The sequence below is a fragment of the Cryptomeria japonica genome, chromosome 5, assembly GCF_030272615.1.
Source record: "Cryptomeria japonica chromosome 5, Sugi_1.0, whole genome shotgun sequence".
NCBI classification, from domain to species: domain Eukaryota; kingdom Viridiplantae; phylum Streptophyta; class Pinopsida; order Cupressales; family Cupressaceae; genus Cryptomeria; species Cryptomeria japonica.
Genome location: NC_081409.1, coordinates 217,468,098 through 217,487,557, shown reverse-complemented (window position 1 = coordinate 217,487,557; position 19,460 = coordinate 217,468,098). Strand labels below are relative to the sequence as shown.

Below are 19,460 nucleotides of genomic sequence, written 5' to 3'. Positions count from 1 at the left end.
CACCCACTTCCCATAGGACGGCAGGGTTGTTTGCTTTGATACCACTGTGATGTCCCCTTTATGTACTGAGACAATTAGATTGCAGAATCACTTGAAAGAGACTTCTTTTCCTAAAGTCCTAATTAATACTTAACGTAATAATCAATGTAGTACCCCTTCCTGATCAGACTCTTTTTGTACTTATGTTTGACTTTAGTTGATTGTTCTGTGGATACATTAGTGTATATTGATTCAGACTTTATGCGATGTTATTTCATGCTTTAACTGGATATGCGATGTTATTTCATGCTTTAATTGCATATGCAATGTATGCTTTCTTGCAGTGTTTCAGTACTTATGATTAATGTTATTTTTATAGATTATTATCATGGACTGACACTTTTACATTATATGTGCGATGTGTTATTTATATGTTGCGTGTTTGCAAGTGTTTGGGATGCGAGGGGATAATTTTCCTTCACTCACTCCGATGAGACAGGGAACGTCACGATTCTCCTTCATCGGTGTGCGTGCCGTGTCTGATTATATATCTGTCTATATGCATGTAAAAAAAATTATTTCACCCTTAGTTGCCTAGATGTGTGGTAATTCCTTTGGGGTTCCTGGCGGGGCATTACAATCAAAGCTACTTGATCGCAAGAATGATAGTTTATGATACCAGTTTATCAGAGACTGTTCTATGAAATATTATTACTATTACTTATATTCTGATATTACAAGATGTATACAAGCAAGTATCGCCGCCTTTCTGGTACTTAACATGTGCAAGATGATCCTGAGGAACTATACCCGATCTGCAACTGTATCTGATTGGGTGTTGATGAAAATGCGAGTGGAGAAGTATCTGAATGTCGTGATGATCTGATTGTCTAACTTCAATTGCCTTCTATATCTTGGAATACCGAAAGGATAGGTTGTATTTCAGGACGTGTCTTATGCCTCTCCACAATCACCTTTCTTCATAACATCGATTTGTTAAGCAAATCGTACTTCTTCAAGAATTACTAATTTATTATACCAATCGTACTCTTTCTTTAATTACTGGCACTTAACTATTTTGATCCTATTCTTTAGAGTATGTCCATTAGTCAAATACTCTTTATCACACCCCTTGATGTCATTATTGGCGAATCACCTAATTAATCGATTATTCTTTTGATTATTGCTGTCAACATACTCACGCGATGTAGACATGGGACCAATCGAATATCCACTGAGTGCCATACTCTTATGGTTGCGCTGTTGTGGATGAAGGTGATCGGTGAATGGTGCTGCTTCATACAGTTCTGTCACCGTTTATCTTTTTGCAGTCTTAGCGTTCTGTCCACCTTTGGAAGAGTTACGATAAACTGAAGTTAATTGCTATAAATATCCATGCTGTCATTTAGCCAAATGTCCTGATTATTTGTTTAGCCAACTGTCTTCTGAAGCCTCCTGTACACATCCTTAGACGATCCTTCAATTTCTTTGTTGAGTTCTTCTAAGCGATCGGGATATTTTAGACATACTATCTTTATGAGTTGATTGCATCTTCATTTGGTCTCCATATATGAATCGGTCTTGAGTGGGGACATGACAGAATATATATATTTTGTATCTTGGGCAAGGCTGAAATTACACTATATCACGAAATGCTCTAGGCATATGAAGACATTCGAGACAAGTACTGAAATAACTTGTAGGGTGGTTGTTTTTTACCATACTGTTAAGGGAAAAAAAGGGGAACTTTTGATCAAAATGAACAAGAAAAGAATAGAACTTCAAATGTAAAAATAATAATAATGCCAATTCAAGCTAGGGCCTTACTATTGTTTGCTTCTTTTCAGTAGCATTTCAATTCTTGGGTTTTTTGTCTCTATGATAAATTTAGTCTATCTACCCATCTCAATATACCTTATCAATAATTATTGTTGATTGTATATTTCACTCAACTTGACCTTTTACATGCAACATTAGAAAAATGGTATACCCGCTAAATAAAACCCAAAAGTACTATAGAAGGATTAACATACTAGATATGTCACTATATATGTGGTTGTAATTTTATTGATACAAGGTAGTGTATGGTATGTATGGAGGTTATGAAAAAGACATAGCTCCCTTCCTTGACCTTCACCATACTACATATAGGTTAGTCAAATGAAAGACGTGTTAATATATCATTATTTATATAATATATAAGATTTATCAAATAAAAATGAGAGGCATGTTATTTACAATATCATCATCAAGGTACTGGCATGTACTAAAGAAAACATAATTAGGTTCTATGTTTTTTTTTTGGCAAACTGCTATTGGGGGGGTAGTTCCCATTATATTAAAAACAAAGAAACTTACAATAGGGTCCTAGCTACAGAGAGAGAAGACCAAGATTTTGAAACCTTCAATCTAAGCTGGAGACAAAAGGTTTTTGTTAAAATTTATGAAGTATGTGTAGGTCTCCATGCTATTCCTTGACAAACCATAATGCAACATGGCTATGGCCTCATACAATAGATTGTTCTTCAAAGCACTAGCAATGCATATTGCATCTCCTAGAAGCCCAAACATTGGTTTTCTTTTGAGGCATCACAAAGAAGCAATGGCCAAAGCACGGAAAGCTATACTCACCTATCTGTTAATATCTCTCTGCCCATTCATGATTACCCGAAGTTTGGGCAATATTATAGACGAGTCACTCAAAAAGCTTGACATTGTGGGTATGAGCTTGTACTAATACTTGTTCCCCTATTATACACTGCACCATACCTTCCTTAGTATCATCTTTAAACAAAAAGATTTATTTTATCTAATTTGCAATAGATCTCTGGTCATAGTTGCATTCACAATCCTCAATTGAAATATACTCTTCTTCCCTTGAGCTTGTAGCCACTAATGAACTCACCATATTGTTTTCCTTTGTGCGTCCAAGAAGAGTGATTGAGGGGTTTTCAAATATGAGTCCATCGTTGTTGCATGAAGAACAATGGTTAAGAAGAACTAAGATTGAGGGAATAGTTGATGGGAGGACCCTGTCAAACTGCCATTCAAACTTCCTATCTGTTCATTCCTAGATCACATATCTTCTTGAGCTATCAATTCTATTTTAGTTCTTAACCATTGCATTCATTTCCATGATCTCAAAAATCCATCTATGTCATCCCAACATCCTTGTCCATATTTCCTCGGAGAGATCCCCAAGACAAGCAGTTGTCTGGAATGACATGTGACATTTTGGTTGATGGGCAATTTTGAAAAAAGGCAGTGGCTGAAATTGCTTCCCTAAAAATGTGTTTTATTGAATAATTTGATATCCTTTCCGACAATGCTCGCACACCATCAATCCACATTTTAATCTTCCAGCTAGGGTCCAAATTTGATATAATTGCCTTGATTGCTATGGAAGAGTCTTCTTGAATGTCGATGTGATTTAGATAATGTTCTCTACATTTCTTAAGGTCTTCTAATATTGCTAAAATTTTTGTGTTGTTATTGGTCTTGTCAGGCAATTGGATGGATCTTGTCTAGAGAAGCTACCCAACACTATCTCTTATAATGTACCCAACCCTTGATGCTCTAGGGTTTCCCTTGGAGGCATCCTCAAAATTAAGTTTCAGCTTTCTTGAAGGAGGGAGTGTCCATCTTACTTAGCTCCAATCCTTCTTGGTTTTGATAAAATCACCTTTGGGCGAAATAAGGTGCTTCCAAACATTTGTCATTTGATCATCCCAAGAAGAAAAGTACTTGCATTTTCTATGTATTACCTTTGTGTTTTGGTGCTCACAAATCTTGATTTCGATCTCACTTTGTATCATTTCACTTAGGGACTCGATTTGTTTAAAGATTCTTGTATTCCTCTCCTTCCATATCTGCCAAATGATCATTGACAAAATTACTAGACATAGATCAACTCATAGGGAGCCACTATGTAAAACTATGAGAAAATTCCCCAAATATTGTTGGGGAGGGAACCTTGCCAACCTAACATTCCCCATAACTTGGACTAGCAAGCTTAGGCAATTTCGTAGTGGATGAATACATGACCCACTATTTCATCATGAGCTTTACACACTGGGCATTAGAATGGACCTAAGAATCTCAACTTCATTAATTTGTCCCCTATTAAGATTTAGTTACGAAGAGTGGTCCATGTAAAGGCACCCACCTTTGGAAGAATATTTTGATCCCAGTTAGTCTAGTGGGCATATTTTGATCCCAGTTAGTCTAGTGGGCCAAGAGCAAGTCTCACAATCCCTTGATGTAACTTCATACCTGAGTTTTATAAAGTATTCATTTGTCTTTGTTGCGCACCATATTATTTTGTCTTTCACTGTTTGAGAGTATCATATGCTGGTTATTCAATTCTTCCAATAATATTTTCCAATTGTTCAGATTTATCATTTCAAAATTTTTCCATTTTAATGATCCAGAACCACTGTCCCATAGCATTTCCATATGATCATGTACCTTGCTACCGTATACTATTTTAGTGATCTGATTGATACCTTCTGACTAGGGTATAGAAGATATTGGATGATAGTCATTCCACGAATTGAGCTAGAATGAAGCTTTGTATCCATTCCTCATCTTATGTTTAGAAGATCCATTATTAGGATCCTACATTTGGACATAAAATTCCAAAAAGAGGAGCTGTGTGAGGCTTGCAATGGTCAAAAGATGAATTGGTGTACCTTCATCCAAATATTTCTTCTGTAATACTCTACACCACATAGCATTAGGATTTCTGTAAAGTCACCAAATGAGCTTTCTCCCAAGGCAATGTTTTGTAGTTGTAGATCACAAATTCTAGCTCCACCATTTGCTTTACATTTTTCGACTTCTTCCCATGCAAACAATGGAATTCTCTTCTTGTCATTCGATCCTTCCCATAGAAATTTCCTTTGTTGGGCTGAGAGTTTATGAGCCATGCCTTTGGTGATTTCAATGCAGGAAAGCATATAAAATTTCCACCACGACTCTTAACATAGCAATCGTTCCTATGAGAGAGAGCCACTACCCTTTCCAACACTCCATTTCCTTCCACACTTATTTGTAGTTTTCACTCAACAAAGTATCTCTCGTTGCTCCATTGAATAGTGGGGCACCAAGGTATGAGCAAGGGAGCTTTTCAAAGTTGAAGCTGAGAAGATGAGCTATCCTTCTCTGAGTGGCATTTTTGGTAATGAAGATATTTTCTTTTGATTTGTCTTTGTTAATGATTTGGTTGGAGGTAGCTGTATTCTCTTCTAGCACATTGTTGATTGTATCAGCTTCTCCCAACATAGAATCGCCAAATAACATAGTGTTGTCGGCAAAGAATGGGTGTATGAAACCCGACAAGCCATTAATGGCATTGATACCTCTCCAATTTCCACTCTATGCCAATGCTGAGATCTCTTGACTTAGTGTGATTGCCATTAGAACGAATAGAAAGGAGGTTAGGAGATCCCCTTGTCTAAGACCACACGCTCCCTCAAAGAAACCATAAGGAATCCCATTAATTAATACTGAATATCTTGGAGAAGAGATGCAGCCAAAGATCCATTTGATCCATTTTCACAGAAAACATATCTCTCCATTACCTTAATGAGGAAATGCCATTAAACTTTGTTGTATGCTTTACTAATATCCAATTTCAATAACATCCCTTTCAAAATGTACTTCTTTATCGAATACAAAACCTCATGTGCGATGATAATGTCATCTAAGATGTTCCTGTCTAGAAGGAAACCGCTTTGCTTGTGGGAAATCAGTTTTGGTAGAATCCATTTTAGTCTATTTGCCATTACCTTGGCAATGATTTTGTAAATAGTGTTGCACAGTGATATGGGCCAAAAATCAACAAAGGAGCAATCTTGTTTTTTTGGAATTAGTGCAATATTGGTGTTGTTTAGATCCTTCAAAATATATTCCTTCCTCCTAGATTCTTCTACAACCCCCCATATGTACTCCCCCATGAAATCCCAACAAGTCTGGAAAACTAGAGTTGGGAAATTGTTGGGCCCTGGGCCTTTCTCCAAGTGCATCTGAAAGGTGGCCACTTTTACATCATCTACTGAGATGGGGGAGATAAAAAATTCATTCCTGCAAGACCAGCCAAGGAATGTAGTCCACTGAGCCATACCGGAGAGGCTTCGTACTTTCAATGCCACCCAACAAATTTTTCAAAAAAATGTGCCCCTTCCATTTCTATGTTTTTGGACTCCATCTGATTTCAGCCATCGAGCTCTATAGTTGCGTAATCTTCTTCTATCCCCTTCGCACCTTTGCTATGTTTTGGAAGAATTTTGTGTTGAGATCTCCTTTTAACCATACTTCCCTTGATTTGGATTTCCAATAGCATTCCTCTCTTGCCAATAGTACACTGTAATCACTTGAAAATCATAGCTTAGAATTTCGTACAAACTTTTTTTGTTTGTTGTTTTTATTGGACCATATATATTATAAAGGCAAAATGTTAGGTTGTGGGAAAGACTTCTAACATAGTAACACTAACCTTCATCTAGTTTTGATTGGTGGCCAAAAGATCCACCAAAGTTTTGTTGGGTTTCCATATTATTTTAATGCCATTGGAAACCCTGACAATGTTTGACGAAATTGAAGAAAGCTTGGATTCCTGTATAAAGACTAGGTCGATCAATTGGTGTTCCAACTAGTGCTTGATCATGTGCCACTTGTTAGGGGCATTTACACCCTTAATATTCTTGAGGATCTTCATTGTCCTCCAAGGGAGGGCTCTCCTCCCCTAGATTTCAGCAAATAAGATTTGATTGAGGTTTTCTCTCGGAAAAGTGCATCCTTTGCCCACTTTTGTATGTTGGTTTTCCTTCCACTCTTTGACCTGATAGATCCAAAGATTAACAACTTAGCAGCAGATTGGCTTATGTTTCTTGGATCAATGATGTCCAAATCATCATCTTCAATCTCCTACTGTGAAAAAGTTTCCTCTTCCAGCACATCTTCTCTATCCTTGTTGGCTCGGCGGCGCTGTGTTCCGCCTTGCCTCTGCTTCGAGCTCTTACCTTTAGCGAGATGTGGCTGTAGCGGTGCGAATGGGGCTTGTGCCTTTTTCTGTTTTGAGGCCGAGGGTTTTGCTCAGCTTGTGCTTGGATGCAGTGGCTTTTGTTCCCCTTCCTTCCTTCCCTTGCCCGTCCTTGCGGTCTTTGGTAGGTGCAGGGGTTTTGTGGTCGGAGCTTTGTGTGAGGGGCTCGTTGATGTTCCTCTGTTTGCGCTTTTTGGCCAGCTCTCTATTGGAGTTCGGAGCCTTGTTGGTGTCTCTAGAGTCCCCCTTGATGTTTTTTTGTTTTGTTTGGACCCAATGTGTCTGAGGATTTTTCCTTTGCTGGTGGGGCTTGACCGGTGTGATGGCTCAGGTTTTTTTCTTGCAAATCTTGATGGAGAGGGCCCGGTGGTGGTGTCCTTCACTCTTCTTCCCCCTCGTTGCTTGTCCTCTTGAGGTGGATGGCTTTCTTTTTGGGGTTGCTTGTTGGGTTGAGGGTTTTGTTGAGGGAGACCTTTTGGGACTGTGTCTTGCTATCTCTTTGCTGCTGAGGTGCTTTGTGGCTTTCTACACCAGTTTTGGGTTCGTTTATTCTTCTGCTCCTATAGAGGTGGGGTGTCATAACCCCTCTTTGGACATTGGATTAAATAAATACAATAATTAAAACATTTATTAATTAACATTTAATGATATTGGAAAATCATCTCATTTATAAGACTTCGCGATTTTCCTCTAATTAATGTTTAGTAGTAATGTGTCATATCCCCTCCCTGATTATTATATATATAAAAGGTTAATGAAATAAATATTATCAATATATTATTTATTAATAGAAAATTAAATGAAATTATTTAATACTTAATTATTTATTAAATATTATTATTTAATTATATTATTTATTAATAGAAAATTAAATGAAATTATTTAATACTTAATTATTTATTAAATATTATTATTTAATTAACATTCATTAATAATAATATTCTGAAAATATTCAAATAAGAATAAATCAATATTATTATAAACATTACATAGAACGTACAGTAATTAATGACAGCGACTTAATGAACAACAGACTTCATATCATAAGATTACATTAAGGGGCATGTGCATTTCATATTATGCTGGTTGATTCTATTCTTCCTTGGGACAATTTTATTAAAAGATTCTAAGTCAAATTAAGTGCCACTTTTCATAGAAGATAAATTGACTATAGAAAGGCAGCGATTGTGGTCATCTGAATGCAGTGATTATATACAGCAATTTTTAGAAGACTTATATTGGGACAGCGTCTATACTTTTAAAAGGAACTTTATCAAAATTGATTATTTCAACTTCAGAACCTTTCATGAGTCATGAGTATTGATCGATGGTTAAATTAAAGAAAACAGCGATATGAATATTGGATGTGAGAAATACGATATACAGACGGCAAATTATAATCATGACAGATCGTATCATATTTTATTAAAAGCGATATGAAGAGATAAAAACAGACCGCAAATGATAATTATATATTGAAGAATAATATAATCGATGATCTATAATATAGTATGGTATTCTAGTTTGGTGATATAATATAGTTTGATCATATAATCATATAGTTTCGTAGTTTATAATTACAATCAATGACGATATAATGTCAAACTAAACATAACCTAAACCTCATCAATAAGACATGCCTCTTCACGTATGAGTGAGATGAAGAGATATAACTCTTTCACGTAAGGGTAAGAAGGGGATATATATACAGATTAGATATCAGTTTTAAAAAGGGGAAAAAAAAAGAAAGGCATTATGTGTGAACGGTAACTAGTGAAGTGTGGTGTGATGAAAGGATATATCTCACATGCCCCAGCAATCTGATGTGTAAAGAAGAGAATATTTGAAGTAAGGAGTGCAGTGTATGACGAACAAGTCTATATTCGGGTACACACCCAAGTTCTCGAATAAAAAAGAGAACAGTGGATGTGTGAAAAAGTTTTCCAAGTATAATATCATACAGAAAATTATAAAGGAAGGAATACCATGTGGGGGGGTCCTTTGTGCTGACAGAGATATCAGAATTTAAGGAAAAAGATTTCAACAAAAATTCAGGTTTATTAATATTAGAAGAAGCTTGCCAAAGTGCTTTGTGGGTCCATCCAACAATTATTCAGAATATTATAATTAAAGAATCTTCCAACAGTATTTGCAGAAAAGGTTGAAGATTTCACAACTTTTTTGTGTTTTTAGCAGCAGCTCCATTATGGGGAATGGGGCCCACTTTTAATATTTGGAGATATTGATTGTGTTTTTAATTTCAACACCACTTAAGCTTTTAGGGGAATTTGGGAATCTTTGTTTGTGATTTGAGCAATCAATATTACCAAAGGGTTAACAAATTGTTAAGAGGAGTCAACAACATGTTGAAGAATTTTGTTTGGATAAATCAAAGAGAGTGCCAAGATAAGTTCTACTCTTTTTAAAATTCAATATTTTAATGAAATGTGTTCAGTTTTAATAAAGTTATGTTTATTAATAGATTACCATTCTCATTTTAATTTGAAATTGATGTCTCAGGATTAAATTATTGCAAGTCTGAAAAAGGGGACATTACATGGGGTTGTGGGTGGAGGCTTTCTTGCTGGTGTTTTGTTGGCCTATGGCTCTTCAACACTGTAAAGTTTTGTGAGCCTTCTTAAAACCCAACCCTCTTGTGCTCCTGGTTTCTCAACTATATCTTCGGTCTTCTTTGGGCTGGCCTATTGAGGTGGCCCCTTCTTCTATTGAGGTGGAGAGGGTTTGTTCCGGAGTTGATCTTCCTTCTATTGAGGTGAAGGTGGGTGCAACAAGTTTCTTCAGGAGTGAGGTTTTTGTTCTGCTCTTTATGTTTTTATTGTGTTATTTTGTTTGTCTGGTCGCTGGTAGTTTTCAAGGGCCCATCATAGACTGTGGTTGTTTTTGGTTAAGGCTTGAGCTAGCTTTTTGCTACTTAGAGATTTAGTCTTAGGTTAAAGGGGCTGGGATTATCCTTGTTCTTTGGTTGAGGGTTCCTGTTAAACCCTTGTTCTTTGTGAAGGTTAGGGGAGCCTTTCAAAACCCTATGTGTCCAGATTTTTCTTCTATGAATATCTATTGTAATTTGGTGTCTTTGAAAGTTATGGGTGCCTGGGAATACCCATGGTATTTGTTGAAGGTTAAGGGAGCCTTGGTAAAACCCTTGGGCATGTGATTGCCACTATCCTTTCCTGTCATGGTTGTAGTTGGGCTGTTGTTTCTTCATGATTATTCCTCTTAGCAATGTTGTATTGTGGGTTCCAGACCTTGGTAAAATCTGAGGGTTTTGGGTCCCCTCAAAACATGCTTTTGCCTTAATAAAAAACACATCTTCTCTATCCTCAACCACCACAATTTCTTTTGATCCACCCTTAGGACTATGATTTTCCTTATTAGGGAACATTCTTTGAGATGGTATTGGCTAGAGATGCTTCTTCATCATTTTGTCATGTTTTCAACTCATCCTAGTCACAAGAAGGTTGTCGTCCCACTTTTGAGATATCCATTAATTCTGAAACCTTTTTTTTTCAAAGTCCATTTAGTTGGGGGTTGCATACACCTTGATTTTGAATGTGACCAGCTATTGCATATGAGGCAGTAGAATTTCTTCTATTCGATTTCCATTCTCTGAGTTCAAACCCTATTAGAGGTGTGAAGCTGAATTGACTAGGGTAGTTTTGCAATGAAAATAAGTTGTATTCAAGAATAGAGTGTTGAATCTTCATCATCCATATTGGCATCTAGGGTTTGGTCAAGTTTATTGCCGATTGGATTCCAATAGTCCACAGACTAGTACTCTAATGGTAAGTTATATAACCTAACCCAAAAAGATCCATCTGAGGAGCACATAGCTCTTGGATTGAAATTTGATTTCAATTTCTATGCTAAAACAAAGAGGCCATCAAAATGTGATGGCCCTTTCTCCAAAACCATATCTCTATCTTTCTCATTGTTGAAATCCACCAAAAGAAGTTTTTTGGAAAAAAGTAGATTTCGACATAAGCATTATCCCAATTGTTCTTGATCCAGAGTTTGGTTTCTTCTCTGCAGTAAAACCCCCCAAAGACTCTACCAATTATAGTTGTCTGATGAAGAACAGCCACATCACTATCAACAATATCATATATACATTGATGTCCAATGTTTTGCTTTTGATATCGTCTGATGGTGGAAGCTTATCAAGGGCAGGGATGAATTTCTACCCCAAATCATTATTCTACGTTTTTGCTCTCCTATGATGTCGCACCATTTTTCTTTTAGATTGAGAATTATAGAACTTTTTTTATACTAGGTTCTATCGTTTTATCAACACAATTTAAGACATATTCAACATCGACTCCAATTAGATAATATAGGTCATAACAAATAATTGTACTAATGTTGAATGCAAAATTAAAATTGAAGGATTGTTCCACTCGATTAAATTGTTGAGGTTTTATTTAATAAGTGCAAATTTTAAATCAATACGAAAAATTTCTCAATTACAAGATCCAATAAAATTAATTCTTATTTATCCTATAATGTCTTTCTATTCACCCTTCATTGTAGTTCTCATCTTTGATCACTTTTTCCAAAAAAATATGAAAAATGAATTAAAAAATGAATAGGAATCAAAATGTATTAACTATTATTAATTTTCTTAATCAAACCTTTTGACATCATATCTTGATGTCTCTTTATGGGGCCTACATAGCTTCTTGACAATGATCCTTTTCAAAGAGGATTATATCATAATATATCCCCTTTTCTCTATTCACATATAATTTGGAATTCATTTGTCCTACATATGCAAATTTATTATTATGTTATCTTTTTGAGTAACTTCATGTTTTAAGAACTTGTTTGTGACAAATATACTTATCTCCCAAGTTAAATTGGTGGGTTTTTTCTTACAATTATTCCTCTTATGTGAGTTCTATACTTTGATGATTTGTTTTCGTTTTGTTTAAATTGTCCTAAACTTGTAGCATATGGAATAACATAATATTTAGTTTGAGAAATACCTCATACAAATGAGCTAGTCGTAGAAGCACACTTCCATCTTCAAGTTCCTATTTGAACAAAAATTCATTAATGAAACCACTCCAAGAATGACACTAAAAAACTCAATATAACTATTTAAAAATGCTAGTCTATTCTCTTCAATTTGATTACAAAATGACAAATATACTTGTATCTTTCATGAGGTAAATATGTGCAAAGTCGCTACAAATAGTAACCTGGAGGGTGGTTATGGCAACATTGTTTGGTAATGAGTAATTTTGATCCATTGCTATAAAACTAGAATGAGAAGCATTCCATTTTTGGGCCTCCTGTTAGACAAAGTGCACAAGTTATATTATAAAGTATCTTGTAACTAATTTGTTCTTTAAGTAAATAATTAACTCAACATCTACAAATTTGTTACCTCTTGTGGGAAAGCTAATAGTAGCGGCGAATATATTTCCTGACCAGTAGTGCGACGCCATTGCGCACCATTTCCAATAGCATTGATGCTAACATAATAGGTGCCTTTTACCTAGAAGATATGAAACTTGTATAAGCATCTAATTACTTCATATTATTATTATACGCTTAAATGAGTTGAAAACTTAAAGTCCTATATAATATCATATCTTTTAGACCAACATCATCTTTCAACTATAAGTGGATTCTAGAATTAATCTAAAACTAAAGATTGCACAAGAAACATTACAAAAAAAATGTATCTACATACAGATCATAACCACATCATTCATATTGACGTAGTCAAGGCAGGGAGATCCAATGAAGGACAACCCAACCTTGCAGCTGAGCACATAAACCATGCAAAGCATACCGGTAACCGGTAACAAGGTGCCAGAAACAACAGAAAGAACAACCGGTAACAACACAAAACACATAACCGGTAAACAATGTGAATGAATCTTATTACAATTTGAAGAATTATACATGCCACATGCTGGATTGCAGTCCAGGATACAAACAATGCTTACAATGCAATTACAAGATCCGCAAATCATCTACACATCAAGTCAGCCTTCAGTAACAGTCTGCCGGTTCTATCCTAATCCGGACCACAACCTTCCCGTCTCAGTCCTACTGGATCAGAATCTCACCGGTTCTACATCTTTTCTCAATCTCAAAGCTCTGTCTTCAATCTTCTAACTTCTCTCTCTCTATCTTCAAATGATTCACAAGCTTCCATTTATATCATCTGCAAATAATTACAACTCAATCAAGTCGGCCCAAAGACCAACTAGTTCATGAAACATGCAACGGTAACATGTTGGCTCAAATCATAAGAACAATCTCCAAATCATAAAACGATGCATGGACTTCCGGGAATACCGGCCAAGACCCAAAGCAACACCTCTAACGATCGACAAGTCACGAAGATCAACCGCAACCCGAAATCATCTTAGCTCAACATACAACCAGACTAACCGGTAAGAACACATCAACCGGGACAATATCGGAATCCACATCTCACCGGAAACAAAGCCAAGTGCTATGAAACTCGAACATGATAAAGACCACGAACACAAGGGAATAAACCCAAAACCACAATGCTAAACACTCAAACATGAAGAAATGCCACGCTCTCAAGCAATTCCACTGAAAACTACCCAACCGGTAAGAACTAGACCGGTGCTCCTGCATCACATATTGTGATGAATTCTGGAATGGCTGCTAGGTGATTCACATGCTAGCATGAATGTCATTAAATATTCTAGATTATCTTCTAAATTTGAGTGTAGATGCAAGTGATTGTTCTTTTGTGATCAATTATGCTAATCAATGGAAGAGAATTGATCTTCCATTGATTGGTTGATGACCAAAATGAGTGAAAATGAATTCTTTAATATACAAACATAACACCAATAAAGATCTATGCATAGTCATCTTGGGACCAAAGTGTATGATGGGGTTAGTTGGCTAAATGTTTGATTTTGATTTTGAAATTATAAGGATCATGATTATACCTACAAAGACAACCTTGCACCCATGGCATGACTTGGGTAAAGGGCCAGATAGTCAAGTTGGATCTATGTTGGATAGGATTGGATTATGAATAAGCATTACCCAACAGATTAGAGAAAATTAAAAAAGCCCAAATACCCAAAAAAAGTAATGATTGTGAAATAGTAACAAGACCATCAATTGACAAATTCTTCTTCCTCGTCCATGGGGTCACCATTTTCCATCCTAAATATATCATCAAATTTATCTTCTTGTTTCTTATTTTTATGCTCTTCTTTATGATGTATTTTCTCTTGATTACTTGATGCAACACTTCATCAATTGATAAACCATCCCTTTTAGCTCATATTTGCTTCATTTGTTGTGGTTATGTGTTAGTTGATTTTGGTTGTAGTCCAACATATTTTTTTTGTTACCATGTTTCTTGCTTTGGTTTTGAATTCAACAAGTTACTTTTGATTTTTCTTTCAAATATTCTTTGTGTTGTTTGGTTCCATATTTGCTTGTTTTTATTCTTCTCTGTTTAGAATGTGGCCTCTTTCAAGTGTCAAATGAATTCTTACTAGGTCATCTAGATGAATTGTATGCAAATCATAAACATCATCATCCCTTTCATATGAAACATTGTTATGTGTATCAATAAATGTATCTAATGTTGAAATGACTAGTATTTGAAATTGGCTTGTAATGAGGTCTATGTATTTTAAATTATTAATCACTTGTCCTTCATGTGCAAATTTAGTGCATTGATGTAAAAATGAAGGCACAAATTTGCATTGATCAATCCATAGTCTATAAAGAAAAATACCAAATTTATTTGAAGAAGGAACAACATGAAATAAAGCTTGAAATTATTTAGGTCCAATGTGAATCCTTAGAATAGTGCAACCTAATATATATAAGTTAACATTCCATGTCATTTTCAATAAAACTATTGAATTTCCATAATCCTTATGTTTGATATGGCTATTAAACAATTTTATCTTTTGTACAATATTATATTGACACATACGATCTAATAAGAATTGAGTATGAGACATCTGATGAATATGTCCCTCAAAATATAATGGACCATAATAATTGTCTTTTGAAAAAAATTCATCAAATAACTGGTGTCTTGGAAGAATATGTAGCATCAACATTATCATTATTGTCCTTAATAACAATAGCCTCCACATTGCTAGAATGCTTTGGAAATGGATTTATAAAGATTTCCAAAGGAGTATTAGAAAATGTAATTGTTGGATTAACATTATCATTTATGCCTACAACTTTGATCATGGTACTATCAATAAAATTTCCATTAACTAATGATAACTACTATATGCATTCTCTTTATACCATTAAGAAAGTTGGGTTGTGTCTATAGGATGAATAAAAAGAAGAATAATAAAATTATGTCAATAATGCTTAAGGACAGTGTCCATAAAATCATCAAGTTTAGTAAAATCCTATAATGTATGAGCCACTTTATTTGTACTTTACACTTTGAAAAAGAACAGACTTTGAAACTTGGGCCATATCTAAATTCATTTCTTGCAAGTAACATAGATTCCATTGTTTGACATAAGCACATAGATCCATAAAAAAAAACAAAATTATTGAGGTGCACATTATCCTAAATTGGTTTAAAGATAGTCTGAAGCTTTGAATCATGCAAAGGTATAATAAATTTGGAACACATAAAAGAGAATCTCATCACACAATCATTACTTCTTCCATTTGTCCCTTGGACACATTCGAATAAATAGAAACTATAACTCTAAGGACCATATTCACTTTGAATTGACTAAGAAATATTTTTTGAAATCCATAAATGAATGAATAAATCTATAAGAAAATGTGTGAAACCATCATTAGCGTAATCTTTATAGGATCTTGGAAATTTTTCGCTCGCATACTATCCTTATATATAAAATCTGCACATGCTGCTATATAAGGCTTAAGATTTGTATTAAAATATCCTTTTCCATCATACATAGAAAATATTAATGCTACAAAGCCCAAAGGCAATGGAAATATCACAATCTCTAAAAGAAAACGATGTTTGTATAGATTCTGAAAATTCATCTTCTTGTCCATTATTCTTATTATCATCTTTCCTATTTACTTCACCAACCTTTCATATTAGTGCGTCAGATAGAGGATGGGATGGTAGTCTAGGGTGGGTTCGGATTATGATGGGTATATTCATAAGATGTGAGAGGAATAGAAGATCCATTGGTTCAAGTTAAGGGAATATAAACATGAAGGTTCCTAAGGGCATCATAGGCTTCAAAAACATTAAGTGGGTGTGGTATGGCTAAGAAATGAGGTAATGGGATTGGTAATGGAGGATGGAATAGGTATGCAAAAGGGATTGGTGCAATGCCCTTCTTGTTTGCAATTTGCAGAGGTGTTGATCTTGACCTAGCTAGACTATATGTCCAAGGATGAATAGGTTTGTGATTGTATTTTGCTTCTAAGTGATTATTTTGTGATCTATTTCTATGTCTATTTGGTGCCTTTGCAACTCATGGTGTATGGACCACCGACATGTTTGAGATGAGGATCCCTCAACATGTCAATCATCGATTTTATTGCATTGGGATGCATTCATGATATTGTGCCAAGTTCCCTTTGAAGACTAGATATATTTGTTTGTGATGATAGTTTATGTGGTGTAGGTGAGATGATATTCTATCTGATTTATTGTGGTTAAATTTAGTGATGTGCGAGATATTGCCAATTCTGGATGAAGATCAAAGCACAAATGGTCAGAACTGAGCTATACATCCTTCAAGTAGCAACATATTATGGCAGGTTGATGGACATTGGTGGGAAGACCCATGCATAGATGGAAGTAGTTGCAGGATTAGAGGGAGTAGATAAGGCATAAGTTTCAAAAACTTAAGGTGGTGGGTAGTCTATGGTTGGTACACATCACTAGACTCTTCAAGGATACACAAAAAATATCTCAACAAATCCAAATCCCCTCCACACTTCCAGAAGAAAAACGCATTCTCATGCAAATCAATGTGCAAAATCAACTACTATAGCAGGCTAAGGTACAGTAGGATACAACTTTTGCTAATATCAACGAGATATCAAAATACATCCTTCCAGCATAGCAAGGGTAGAGTTGCTTGAGGACAAGACAATGTTTTGAAAGAGGGGGTGATATTAGCAAGAGATTGGCTAGAACCAAAATAGTCACAAAGATCCTACCACAAACCATTGCAGAGGTTGCAAAACTTTTGGTTCAAGAGGCACCCTCCAAAATAGTAATAGAACGTAAGGGACATGTTCCACCAAGTAGAAATTTGTATAGGAAAAGATACAATGTAACACGCGAGAGAGAGAGAGAGAGAGAGAGAGAGAGAGAGAGAGAGAGAAGAAATTGTAAGAGGAAATCTCTTAGAATATGTACATGACGAACAAACATATATATATACACTAACTCGTTATCCCTCTTGTACTACTGAGTTTGGGGTATAAATACAACACATAGAGCTTACTTGGGGCTTAGTACTTTCATTAGTGTTCCCCCATTTTCTTGATAATAGTATTGCTAAAAGGAGAAAAACAAAACTAATTAAGAAGATCCTAATACATGCTCTTAAGCCTCTAGATCAAGTGATAAATGCCCAAAAGTTTGAGATCTTTTTTTGGGATGTCGGCATCACAGAGTAGCAAGAAATCATTAATGTACTGGACTTCAAAAGAAGAAATTTGTTGAGCACCTATTTGGACCTTCTCCTAACTCCAAGGCTTAGATCGAACAAGTTATGGGATACCTTGTTGAGGTGTGCCACTAGAATATCCTCTTGGAAAGGAAGGTGATTGCCTTGGGCAGGAAGAATAGTCAAGTTGAAAGCAGCTTTATTTGCTTTGCCAATCTACCTAATGTCATGTCTAGCCCTTTAAGAAGAGGTCAATCAAAAACTAAAATAAAGTATGATGAAGTTATTCTAGAAAGAAGCCTCCAAGAAAAGGAAAATCCCATTGATTGCATAGGATTCAATTTGCGAACCAAGGATAGAAGATTGGGTGTGTCTCTGGAGGCAACCCTCTGAAAATCAAAATTTTGGTTTCGAAGAAGTATGAACAACCATAGCGTAAATGGGTAAAGTTGCTCCAACAAAATATTTGGATAGCTCCAACCATAGAAGAATCCAAACAATGTGTGATCCCCCTCAAGGGTTTTGTTTATGGAAATTCATGCTCAAATGCAGACCTCATGTGTGAATATCTTACTTGGAGATCCATGATGGTCATTTGATCCTTTTTGGGAAGATTCATGGGGTGGATATTACATCATAGATAGGGTTGAGGACCTTCCTCTGGGAAAAAGGATTCTCTCTAACCTGTGGGGTAATCATGTAGTAGATTATGTAATTTTAGATCACAATGTAGACTTGTCAAGTTGGAGATGGAAAAACTTCAACTCAATGGACATACGAAAGCCTAAAGTTGATACATTGAGGAGTATTTCAAAGGAAAGAACAATCCACTTTAGGGCTAGAAATAATATTCTGAGATGGAATTGCTCCAAAAAAAGATGGTATAATGCTAAATATGGATATAGAGTTGTAGAAAGGGTGTGTTGAAACAAAGATGCCCATTCACCTTTGTTGGATCAAATTTTGTATTCCTAAGGAAAGGTCTTTGTTTAGGCAATATTACAAAAGAAAATTCTCACAGTAAACAATTTTTTTCAAACTAGGTTACAATGGTCCCTATCTATTATCCTTTGTAAAACAGAGGAAGAATTGATAGACCACCTACTCGCATGCCAGTATGCATAGGAGTGTCGGAGATGGTTGTGTGCTAGGTTGGGATGGATAGGAGTCCTTAGAAATGGCATCCAAAACCTATTCAAAGAATGGCCATTACTCAATAGAAAAACAATGCTTTCTAGTCTTTGGATCATATGTCCATCCATATTGTTGTGGAAAGTGCGGAAGGAGAGGAACAAAATAATTTTTCAGAAGAAAGAGATGTCTATGTCATCCTTCTTAAACAAGTTGGAGATTGCCATTGTAGAAACAGTTAACAATAGAGTGACACAACAATCACAAAGTGGGAAAACCTTCACAAGCTAGGACAACTAGATGAAAAAGAACTAGTATGGTCTCAAGATTCCCCTCGTTAATGGGGTAGGTTGTCATGTCCCCTCCTTAATCGTTATATATACATATGAAATGAAGAAATAATTATTATTAATTAATATAATTACCAACGAATTATTTATTATTTATTTGTTTATTAAATTAATAATATTATAAACATAATTTACATATTATGTTTATTACTAATACTATTATTTATTTATAATTTTAAATTAATAATATTATACATTATTAGCTCTATATTAAGGAAGATACATGATTCCCTCAAATCAGTGACTAAAAGTTATTAAAAGAAATCTAAAGAATGTGGTTACGTGGCTGCTCAATTAGAGGAGGTTGCACATGTTTAAAGGAAATAATGCGACAGC

The 19,460-nt window shown here is 35.3% G+C and overlaps 1 protein-coding gene across 1 annotated transcript in view; it reads right to left on the bottom strand.

Annotated features, from left to right (window-relative positions):
- LOC131064398 (alpha-mannosidase) overlaps window positions 1–19,460 on the bottom strand; it is a 386,960-nt gene that overhangs the window by 20,502 nt on the left and 346,998 nt on the right. Inside the window, exons 25-27 of the mRNA XM_057998531.2 lie at window positions 12,426–12,536; window positions 12,238–12,330; window positions 12,022–12,069 (exon numbers count right to left, since the gene is read on the bottom strand). Of these exons, the coding sequence (XP_057854514.1) occupies window positions 12,022–12,069; window positions 12,238–12,330; window positions 12,426–12,536 (252 nt within the window). The remainder of the gene's footprint in view (window positions 1–12,021; window positions 12,070–12,237; window positions 12,331–12,425; window positions 12,537–19,460) is intronic.